A 12,500-nucleotide genomic window follows, 5' to 3' on the forward strand; every position below is an offset into this window, starting at 1 on the left:
AGGGGAGACGTGGTCTGAGACTAAAGACTGAGTCACTGGGATACTTAGGGGAGACGTGTTCTGAGTCACTGGGATACTTAGGGAAGACGTGGTCTGAGTCACTGGGATACTTAGGGGAGACGTGGTCTGAGACTAAAGACTGAGTCACTGGGATACTTAGGGAAGACGTGGTCTGAGTCACTGGGATACTTAGGGAAGACGTGGTCTGAGACTAAAGACTGAGTCACTGGGATACTTAGGGAAGACGTGGTCTGAGTCACTGGGATACTTAGGGGAGACGTGGTCTGAGACTAAAGACTGAGTCACTGGGATACTTAGGGAAGACGTGGTCTGAGTCACTGGGATACTTAGGGAAGACGTGGTCTGAGACTAAAGACTGAGTCACTGGGATACTTAGGGAAGACGTGGTCTGAGTCACTGGGATACTTAGGGGAGACGTGGTCTGAGACTAAAGACTGAGTCACTGGGATACTTAGGGGAGACGTGGTCTGAGACTAAAGACTGAGTCACTGGGATACTTAGGGGAGACGTGGTCTGAGTCACTGGGATACTTAGGGGAGACGTGGTCTGAGACTAAAGACTGAGTCACTGGGATACTTAGGGGAGACGTGGTCTGAGACTAAAGACTGAGTCACTGGGATACTTAGGGGAGACGTGGTCTGAGACTAAAGACTGAGTCACTGGGATACTTAGGGAAGACGTGGTCTGAGTCACTGGGATACTTAGGGAAGACGTGGTCTGAGACTAAAGACTGAGTCACTGGGATACTTAGGGAAGACGTGGTCTGAGTCACTGGGATACTTAGGGGAGACGTGGTCTGAGTCACTGGGATACTTAGGGGAGACGTGGTCTGAGTCACTGGGATACTTAGGGAAGACGTGGTCTGAGACTAAATACTGAGTCACTGGGATACTTAGGGAAGACGTGGTCTGAGACTAAAGACTGAGTCACTGGGATACTTAGGGAAGACGTGGTCTGAGTCACTGGGATACTTAGGGAAGACGTGGTCTGAGACTAAATACTGAGTCACTGGGATACTTAGGGAAGACGTGGTCTGAGACTAAAGACTGAGTCACTGGGATACTTAGGGAAGACGTGGTCTGAGTCACTGAGATACTTAGGGAAGACGTGGTCTGAGTCACAGGGATACTTAGGGGAGACGTGGTCTGAGTCACTGGGATACTTAGGGAAGACGTGGTCTGAGTCACAGGGATACTTAGGGGAGACGTGGTCTGAGTCACAGGGATACTTAGGGGAGACGTGGTCTGAGACTAAAGACTGAGTCACTGGGATACTTAGGGGAGACGTGGTCTGAGACTAAAGACTGAGTCACTGGGATACTTAGGGAAGACGTGGTCTGAGACTAAAGACTGAGTCACTGAGATACTTAGGGAAGACGTGGTCTGAGACTAAAGGCTGAGTCACTGGGATACTTAGGGAAGACGTGGTCTGAGACTAAAGACTGAGTCACTGGGATACTTAGGGGAGACGTGGTCTGAGTCTAAAGACTGAGTCACTGGGATACTTAGGGAAGACGTGGTCTGAGACTAAAGACTGAGTCACTGGGATACTTAGGGAAGACGTGGTCTGAGACTAAAGACTGAGTCACTGGGATACTTAGGGAAGACGTGGTCTGAGACTAAAGACTGAGTCACTGGGATACTTAGGGAAGACGTGGTCTGAGACTAAAGACTGAGTCACTGGGATACTTAGGGAAGACATGGTCTGAGACTAAAGACTGAGTCACTGGGATACTTAGGGGAGACGTGGTCTGAGACTAAAGACTGAGTCACTGGGATACTTAGGGAAGACGTGGTCTGAGTCACTGGGATACTTAGGGGAGACGTGGTCTGAGTCACTGGGATACTTAGGGGAGACGTGGTCTGAGTCACTGGGATACTTAGGGGAGACGTGGTCTGAGACTAAAGACTGAGTCACTGGGATACTTAGGGAAGACGTGGTCTGAGTCTAAAGACTGAGTCACTGGGATACTTAGGGAAGACGTGGTCTGAGTCACTGGGATACTTAGGGGAGACGTGGTCTGAGTCTAAAGACTGAGTCACAGGGATACTTAGGGAAGACGTGGTCTGAGTCACTGGGATACTTAGGGGAGACGTGGTCTGAGACTAAAGACTGAGTCACTGGGATACTTAGGGAAGACGTGGTCTGAGACTAAAGACTGAGTCACTGGGATACTTAGGGGAGACGTGGTCTGAGACTAAAGACTGAGTCACTGGGATACTTAGGGAAGACGTGGTCTGAGACTAAAGACTGAGTCACTGGGATACTTAGGGAAGACGTGGTCTGAGACTAAAGACTGAGTCACTGGGATACTTAGGGGAGACGTGGTCTGAGTCACTGGGATACTTAGGGGAGACGTGGTCTGAGTCACTGGGATACTTAGGGAAGACGTGGTCTGAGACTAAAGACTGAGTCACTGGGATACTTAGGGAAGACGTGGTCTGAGACTAAAGACTGAGTCACTGGGATACTTAGGGAAGACGTGGTCTGAGACTAAAGACTGAGTCACTGGGATACTTAGGGAAGACGTGGTCTGAGACTAAAGACTGAGTCACTGGGATACTTAGGGAAGACGTGGTCTGAGACTAAAGACTGAGTCACTGGGATACTTAGGGAAGACGTGGTCTGAGACTAAAGACTGAGTCACTGGGATACTTAGGGGAGACGTGGTCTGAGACTAAAGACTGAGTCACTGGGATACTTAGGGAAGACATGGTCTGAGACTAAAGACTGAGTCACTGGGATACTTAGGGGAGACGTGGTCTGAGACTAAAGACTGAGTCACTGGGATACTTAGGGAAGACGTGGTCTGAGTCACTGGGATACTTAGGGGAGACGTGGTCTGAGACTAAAGACTGAGTCACTGGGATACTTAGGGAAGACATGGTCTGAGACTAAAGACTGAGTCACTGGGATACTTAGGGGAGACGTGGTCTGAGACTAAAGACTGAGTCACTGGGATACTTAGGGAAGACGTGGTCTGAGTCACTGGGATACTTAGGGGAGACGTGGTCTGAGTCACTGGGATACTTAGGGGAGACGTGGTCTGAGTCACTGGGATACTTAGGGGAGACGTGGTCTGAGACTAAAGACTGAGTCACTGGGATACTTAGGGAAGACGTGGTCTGAGTCTAAAGACTGAGTCACTGGGATACTTAGGGAAGACGTGGTCTGAGTCACTGGGATACTTAGGGGAGACGTGGTCTGAGTCTAAAGACTGAGTCACAGGGATACTTAGGGAAGACGTGGTCTGAGTCACTGGGATACTTAGGGGAGACGTGGTCTGAGACTAAAGACTGAGTCACTGGGATACTTAGGGAAGACGTGGTCTGAGACTAAAGACTGAGTCACTGGGATACTTAGGGAGACGTGGTCTGAGACTAAAGACTGAGTCACTGGGATACTTAGGGGAGACGTGGTCTGAGACTAAAGACTGAGTCACTGGGATACTTAGGGGAGACGTGGTCTGAGACTAAAGACTGAGTCACTGGGATACTTAGGGAAGACGTGGTCTGAGACTAAAGACTGAGTCACTGGGATACTTAGGGAAGACGTGGTACTAAACTAACTGTCTGTTTGTCTGTCTGTCTGTCTGTCTGTCTGTCTGTCTGTGTGTCTGTGTGTCTGTCTGTCTGTGTGTCTGTCTGTCTGTCTGTGTGTAGCCACCTGGCCCAGAACCCGTTTATCTGTGACTGCCATCTGAAGTGGCTGGCAGACTACCTCCAAGACAACCCGATTGAGACCAGCGGAGCTCGCTGTACCTCCCCCCGTCGCCTCGCCAACAAACGCATCGGACAGATCAAGAGCAAGAAGTTCCGCTGTTCAGGTAGAGATACACACTGAGAGACACACACTGAGAGACACACATTTACATTACATTTAAGTCACACACAGAGAGACACAGAGAGACACACACACACAGAGACACACACACAGAGAAACACACACACAGAGAGAGACACACACACACAGAGACACACACACACACAGAGAGACACACACAGAGAGACACACACACAGAGAGACACACACAGAGAGACACAGAGAGACACACACACAGAGAGACACACACACACAGAGAGACACACACACAGAGAGACACACACACAGAGAGAGACACACACACAGAGAGACACACACACACACAGAGACACACACACACAGAGAGACACACACACACAGAGAGTCACACACACAGAGAGTCACACACACACAGAGAGACACACACACTGAGAGACACACACACAGAGAGACACACACACAGAGAGACACACACACACTGAGACACACACACACTGAGACACACACACACTGAGAGACACACACACTGAGAGACACACACACAGAGAGACACACACAGAGAGACACACACACAGAGAGACACACACGCTGAGAGACACACACACAGAGAGGCACACACAGAGAGGCACACACAGAGAGACACACACAGAGAGACACACACACACAGAGAGTCACACACACACAGAGAGTCACACACACACAGAGAGACACACACACACAGAGACACACACACACACACTCACAGAGACACACACAGAGAGAGACACAAACACATACACTGAGACACACATCGAGAGACACACACACAGACACACACAAAGACACACAGAGAGAGACACACAGAGAGACAGCGAATAGAGACATTTCATATACATGTTATTAACTCTCATTCTGTCTCTTTACTGCTGACTTCACATTCATTTATTTATGTTACTCTCTCTCTCTCTCTCTCTCTCTCTGCCTCTCTCTCTCTCTCTCTGTCTCCCTCTGTCTCTCTCTGTCTCTCTCTCTGTCTCTCTGTCCCTCTGTCCCTCTCTCTCTCTCTCTGTCTGTCTGCCTGTCTGTCTCTCTCTCTCTGTCTCTCTCTTTCTGTCTCTCTCTCTGTCTCTCTTTCTGTCTCTCTCTCTGTCTCTCTCTATCCCTCTCTCTCTCTCTCTGTCTCTGTCTGTCTCTCTCTCTCTGTCTCTCTCTGTCTCTGTCTCTCTCTCTCTTTCTCTCTCTGTCTCTCTCTCTCTCTCTCTCTCTCTCTCTGTCTCTCTCTGTCTCTCTCTGTGTCTCTCTCTCTCTCTCTCTCTCTACTTCTCTCTATGTCTCTCTCTCTGTCTCTCTCTCTCTCTCTCTCTCTCTCTCTCTCTCTCTCTCTCTGTGTCTCTCTCTCTCTCTCTCTACTTCTCTCTCTGTCTCTCTCTCTGTCTCTCTCTCTCTCTCTCTCTCTCTCTCTCTCTCTGTCTCTCTGTCCCTCTGTCCCTCTCTCTCTCTCTCTGTCTGTCTGCCTGTCTGTCTCTCTCTCTCTGTCTCTCTCTTTCTGTCTCTCTCTCTGTCTCTCTCTCTCTCATTCTGTCTCTTTACTGCTGACTTCACATTCATTTATTTATGTTACTCTCTCTCTCTCTCTCTCTCTCTGCCTCTCTCTCTCTCTCTCTCTGTCTCCCTCTGTCTCTCTCTGTCTCTCTCTCTCTGTCTCTCTGTCCCTCTGTCCCTCTCTCTCTCTCTCTGTCTGTCTGCCTGTCTGTCTCTCTCTCTCTGTCTCTCTCTTTCTGTCTCTCTCTCTGTCTCTCTTTCTGTCTCTCTCTCTGTCTCTCTCTATCCCTCTCTCTCTCTCTCTGTCTCTGTCTGTCTCTCTCTCTGTCTCTCTCTGTCTCTGTCTCTCTCTCTCTTTCTCTCTCTGTCTCTCTCTCTCTCTCTCTCTCTCTCTCTCTCTCTGTGTCTCTCTCTGTCTCTCTCTGTGTCTCTCTCTCTCTCTCTCTCTCTACTTCTCTCTATGTCTCTCTCTATGTCTCTCTCTCTCTCTCTCTCTCTCTGTCTCTCTCTCTCTCTCTGTGTCTCTCTCTCTCTCTCTCTCTCTACTTCTCTCTATGTCTCTCTCTCTCTCTCTCTCTCTGTCTCTCTCTCTCTCTCTCTCTCTCTCTCTCTCTGTCTCTGTTAATCAGCTAGAGAACAGTATATCTTCCCAGGTAATATCCACTAGCATGTATTGTGTGAGCTTCGCTCCACAGGTTTTTACGTGTTTATGTTTCTCATAGCTTTTCACAGAAGATGATAGATTCTCATCTAACCACCTAACTAGCCAATAGGAGCTCTGCATGTACCCCTGAGCGCCCTCCTCGACGGGGTTGCCAATAGTAACAGCGACCTTGCCGAGTGTGTGTGTGTGTGTGTTATTAGCTCAACATCAAAAGGTCAATGATTATCTGCTCAGAGGGTTGCTGGGAAATATGCAAATGTGACATTCATATGAGATCACTGATAGGACTAATGTAGCTGCACGCACAGACAGACAGCGAGTCAGACAGACAGACAGAGAGACAGACAGAGAGACAGACAGATAGACAGACAGACAGCGAGTCAGACAGCGAGTCAGACAGACAGACAGACAGACAGACAGACAGACAGACAGACAGACAGACAGACAGACAGCGAGTCAGACAGTCAGACAGACAGACAGACAGCGAGTCAGACAGACAGACAGACAGACAGACAGACAGACAAACAGACAGTCAGACAGACAGACAGACAGACAGACAGACAGACAGACAGGTTTTAGTTTGTCACGTGAAAAAGAGTCAAGTCCCATTTTCTTTTGTGTCCTCGTGCCTTTCTCACTCAGGTGTACCTCACAATGTTGGCTGTAAGTAACACTCTGTCACCTCTGACCTCTCACCCCTGACCCCTCCCTCAGCTGACCCCTGACCTCTCTGTCTGTACACACACACTACCAGGAAATATATGCAGTATACACACATAAGACTGGATATTTCCATGGGAATATGCATGTTGTGTGGGGACACTGTGCTCCTGTTGTACCTCTGTAGTTGACATTAATGGTCCTTCCTCTGCTTAACCCCCCTCCCTCCCTCCCTCTTCCTCTCTCCCTTTCCCCTCCCTTTCTTTTCCTCTCTCTCTCTCTCTCTCTCTCTCTCTCTCTCTCTCTCTCTGTCTCTCTCTCCCCCTGTCTCTCTCCCTCTCTCTCCCTCCCTCCCTCCCTCCCTCCCTCCCTCCCTCCCTCCCTCCCTCCCTCCCTCCCTCCCTCCCTCCCTCCCTCCCTCTTCCTCTCTCCCTTTCCCTCCCTTTCTTTTTTCCTCTCTCTCTCTCTCTCTCTCTCTCTCTCTCTCTGTCTCTCTCTGTCTCTCTCTCTCCCCCTGTCTCTCTCCCCTCTCTCCCTCTCTCTCTCCCTCCCTCCTCCCTCCCTCCCTCCCTCCCTCCCTCCCTCTTCCCTCTCTCCCTTTCCCCTCCCTTTCTTTTCCTCTCTCTCTCTGTCTCTCTCTCTCCCCCTGTCTCGCTCCCTCTCTCTCCCCCTCCCTCCCTCTCTCCCCTGTCTCGCTCCCTCTCTCTCCCCCTCCCTCCCTCCCTCCCTCTTCCTCTCTCCCTTTCCCTCCCTTTCTTTTCCCTCTCTCTCTCTCTCTCTCTCTCTCTCTCTCTCTCTCTCTCTCTCTCTCTCTCTCTCTCTCTCTCTCTCTCTCTCTCTGTCTCTCTCTGTCTGTCTCTCTCTCTCTCTCTCTCTCTCTCTCTCTCTCTCTCCCCCTCCCTCTCTCTCTCTCCCTCTCTCTCCCTCTCTCTCCCCTGTCTCTCTCTCTCTCTCTCTCCCTCCCTCTCCCTCTCTCTCCCTCCCTCTTCCTCTCTCTCTCTCTCTCCCCCTGTCTCTCTCTCTCCCTCCCTCCCTCCCTCCCTCCCTCTGTTCCAGTCCTGTACAGTAGGTTGTTCCCATGTGCTTGATCTAACCATGTGATGGCAGGTATCTAGGTAACCATGGTTGTGTCAAGCGCCATGGAACGACCCGCAGACACCTCAGCATGACAAGACAAGACAGCCTCCTAACTAGCCCCTCTGTGTGTCTGTGTGTGTCCGTGTGTCTGTGTGTCTCTGTGTGTCTCTGTGTGTCTGTGTCTCTGTGTGTCTCTGTGTGTCCGTGTGTCTGTGTGTCTCTGTGTGTCTCTGTGTGTCCGTGTGTCTGTGTGTCTCTGTGTGTCTCTGTGTGTCTGTGTGTCTCTGTGTGTCTGTGTGTCTCTGTGTGTCTGTGTGTCTGTGTGTGTCCGTGTGTCTCTGTGTGTCTCTGAGTGTCCGTGTGTCTCTGTGTGTCTGTGTGTCTCTGTGTGTCTCTGTGTATCTCTGTGTGTCTCTGTGCTGCTCTCTATCCCATGTGTAGCGGTTGTAATTGCCGTCATGTTGTTTGTGTGTTGGTCCTGTAACCGATGTTGTTGGTCCTCTAGGTACGGAGGACTACCGCAGTAAACTGGGAGGAGACTGTTTTGCCGACCTGGCCTGTCCTGAAAAGTGTCGATGCGAAGGGACCACGGTTGACTGTTCCAACCAGAAGCTGACCAAGATACCTGAACACATCCCTCAGTACACACAGGAACTGTGAGTTAGGAGATACCACACATTCAGGAACTGAGTTAGGAGATACCATAGATTCAGGAACTGAGTTAGGAGATACCACACATTCAGGAACTGAGTTAGGAGATACCATAGATTCAGGAACTGAGTTAGGAGATACCACACATTCAGGAACTGAGTTAGGAGATACCATAGATTCAGGAACTGAGTTAGGAGATACCACACATTCAGGAACTGAGTTAGGAGATACCACACATTCAGGAACTGAGTAAGGAGATACCACACATTCAGGAACTGAGTTAGGAGATACCACACATTCAGGAACTGAGTTAGGAGATACCACACATTCAGGAACTGAGTTAGGAGATACCACACATTCAGGAACTGAGTTAGGAGATACCACACATTCAGGAACTGAGTTAGGAGATACCACACATTCAGGAACTGAGTTAGGAGATACCATACATTCAGGAACTGAGTTAGGAGATACCACACATTCAGGAACTGAGTTAGGAGATACCACACATTCAGGAACTGAGTTAGGAGATACCACACATTCAGGAACTGAGTTAGGAGATACCATACATTCAGGAACTGAGTTAGGAGATACCACACATTCAGGAACTGAGTTAGGAGATACCACACATTCAGGAACTGAGTTAGGAGATACCATAGATTCAGGAACTGAGTTAGGAGATACCACACATTCAGGAACTGAGTTAGGAGATACCACACATTCAGGAACTGAGTTAGGAGATACCACACATTCAGGAACTGTGTTAGGAGATACCACACATTCAGGAACTGGGTTAGGAGATACCACACATTCAGGAACTGAGTTAGGAGATACCATACATTCAGGATCTGAGTTAGGAGATACCACACATTCAGGAACTGAGTTAGGAGATACCATACATTCAGGAACTGGGTTAGGAGATACCACACATTCAGGAACTGAGTTAGAGATACCACACATTCAGGAACTGGGTTAGAGATACCACACATTCAGGAACTGAGTTAGAGATACCATACATTCAGTTCCTGTGAGTTAGGAGATACCACACATTCAGGAACTGAGTTAGGAGATACCACACATTCAGGAACTGAGTTAGGAGATACCACACATTCAGGAACTGAGTTAGGAGATACCACACATTCAGGAACTGAGTTAGGAGATACCACACATTCAGGAACTGAGTTAGGAGATACCACACATTCAGGAACTGAGTTAGGAGATACCATACATTCAGTTCCTGTGAGTTATGAGATACCACACATTCAGGAACTGAGTTAGGAGATACCACACATTCAGGAACTGAGTTAGGAGATACCACACATTCAGGAACTGAGTTACGAGATACCACACATTCAGGAACTGAGTTAGGAGATACCATACATTCAGTTCCAGTGAGTTAGGAGATACCACACATTCAGGAACTGAGTTAGGAGATACCATAGATTCAGGAACTGAGTTAGGAGATACCACACATTCAGTTCCTGTGAGTTAGGAGATACCACACATTCAGGAACTGAGTTAGGAGATACCACACATTCAGGAACTGAGTTAGAGATACCACACATTCAGGAACTGAGTTAGAGATACCACACATTCAGGAAATGAGTTAGGAGATACCACACATTCAGGAACTGAGTTAGGAGATACCACACATTCAGGAACTGAGTTAGGAGATACCACACATTCAGGAACTGAGTTAGGAGATACCACACATTCAGGAACTGAGTTAGGAGATACCACACATTCAGGAACTGAGTTAGGAGATACCACACATTCAGGAACTGAGTTAGGAGATGCCACACATTCAGGAACTGAGTTAGGAGATACCACACATTCAGGAAATGAGTTAGGAGATACCACACATTCAGGAACTGAGTTAGGAGATACCACACATTCAGGAACTGAGTAAGGAGATACCTTACATTCAGGAACTGAGTTAGGAGATACCCCACATTCAGGAACTGAGTTAGGAGATACCCCACATTCAGGAACTGAGTTAGGAGATACCATACATTCAGGAACTGAGTTAGGAGATACCACACATTCAGTTCCTGTGAGTTAGGAGATACCACACATTCAGGAACTGAGTTAGGAGACACCACACATTCAGGAACTGAGTTAGGAGATACCACACATTCAGGAACTGGGTTAGGAGATACCACACATTCAGGAACTGAGTTAGAGATACCACACATTCAGGAACTGAGTTAGGAGATACCACACATTCAGGAACTGAGTTAGGAGATACCACACATTCAGGAACTGAGTTAGGAGATACCACACATTCAGAAACTGAGTTAGAGATACCACACATTCAGGAACTGAGTTAGGAGATACCACACATTCAGGAACTGAGTTAGGAGATACCACACATTCAGGAACTGAGTTAGGAGATACCACACATTCAGGAACTGAGTTAGGAGATACCATACATTCAGGAACTGAGTTAGGAGATACCACACATTCAGGAACTGAATTAGGAGATACCACACATTCAGGAACTGAGTTAGGAGATACCACACATTCAGGAACTGAGTTAGGAGATACCATACATTCAGGAACTGAGTTAGGAGATACCACACATTCAGTTCCTGTGAGTTAGGAGATACCACACATTCAGGAACTGAGTTAGGAGATACCACACATTCAGGAACTGAGTTAGGAGATACCACACATTCAGGAACTGGGTTAGGAGATACCACACATTCAGGAACTGAGTTAGGAGATACCATACATTCAGTTCCTGTGAGTTAGGAGATACCACACATTCAGGAACTGAGTTAGGAGATACCACACATTCAGGAACTGAGTTAGGAGATACCACACATTCAGGAACTGAGTTAGGAGATACCACACATTCACGAACTGAGTAAGGAGATACCACACATTCAGGAACTGAGTTAGGAGATACCACACATTCAGGAACTGAGTTAGGAGATAACACACATTCAGGAACTGAGTAAGGAGATACCACACATTCAGGAACTGAGTTAGGAGATACCACACATTCAGGAACTGAGTTAGGAGATACCATAGATTCAGGAACTGAGTTAGGAGATACCACACATTCAGGAACTGAGTTAGGAGACACCACACATTCAGGAACTGAGTTAGGAGATACCACACATTCAGGAACTGGGTTAGGAGATACCACACATTCAGGAACTGAGTTAGGAGATACCACACATTCAGGAACTGAGTTAGGAGATACCACACATTCAGGAACTGAGTTAGGAGATACCACACATTCAGGAACTGAGTTAGGAGATACCACACATTCAGAAACTGAGTTAGGAGATACCACACATTCAGGAACTGAGTTAGGAGATACCACACATTCAGGAACTGAGTTAGGAGATACCACACATTCAGGAACTGAGTTAGGAGATACCACACATTCAGGAACTGAGTTAGGAGATACCATACATTCAGGAACTGAGTTAGGAGATACCACACATTCAGGAACTGAGTTAGGAGATACCACACATTCAGGAACTGAGTTAGGAGATACCACACATTCAGGAACTGAGTTAGGAGATACCATACATTCAGGAACTGAGTTAGGAGATACCACACATTCAGTTCCTGTGAGTTAGGAGATACCACACATTCAGGAACTGAGTTAGGAGATACCACACATTCAGGAACTGAGTTAGGAGATACCACACATTCAGGAACTGGGTTAGGAGATACCACACATTCAGGAACTGAGTTAGGAGATACCATACATTCAGTTCCTGTGAGTTAGGAGATACCACACATTCAGGAACTGAGTTAGGAGATACCACACATTCAGGAACTGAGTTAGGAGATACCACACATTCAGGAACTGAGTTAGGAGATACCACACATTCAGGAACTGAGTAAGGAGATACCACACATTCAGGAACTGAGTTAGGAGATACCACACATTCAGGAACTGAGTTAGGAGATAACACACATTCAGGAACTGAGTAAGGAGATACCACACATTCAGGAACTGAGTTAGGAGATACCACACATTCAGGAACTGAGTTAGGAGATACCATAGATCCAGGAACTGAGTTAGGAGATACCACACATGAGACACTGAGAGACTGAGAGACTGAGACACTGAGAGACTGAGAGA

At 47.9% G+C, this 12,500-nt stretch overlaps 2 protein-coding genes across 2 annotated transcripts in view; one reads left to right on the top strand and one right to left on the bottom strand.

Annotated features, from left to right (window-relative positions):
- Window positions 1–12,500, bottom strand: part of LOC135507226 (slit homolog 2 protein-like) — a 640,120-nt gene that overhangs the window by 175,219 nt on the left and 452,401 nt on the right.
- LOC135506437 (slit homolog 2 protein-like) overlaps window positions 1–12,500 on the top strand; it is a 117,396-nt gene that overhangs the window by 22,285 nt on the left and 82,611 nt on the right. Inside the window, exons 12-13 of the mRNA XM_064925829.1 lie at window positions 3,684–3,847; window positions 8,250–8,400. Coding sequence (XP_064781901.1) covers window positions 3,684–3,847; window positions 8,250–8,400 — 315 coding nt within the window. The remainder of the gene's footprint in view (window positions 1–3,683; window positions 3,848–8,249; window positions 8,401–12,500) is intronic.

Source organism: Oncorhynchus masou, chromosome 20 (genome assembly GCF_036934945.1).
Source record: "Oncorhynchus masou masou isolate Uvic2021 chromosome 20, UVic_Omas_1.1, whole genome shotgun sequence".
NCBI lineage: Eukaryota > Metazoa > Chordata > Actinopteri > Salmoniformes > Salmonidae > Oncorhynchus > Oncorhynchus masou.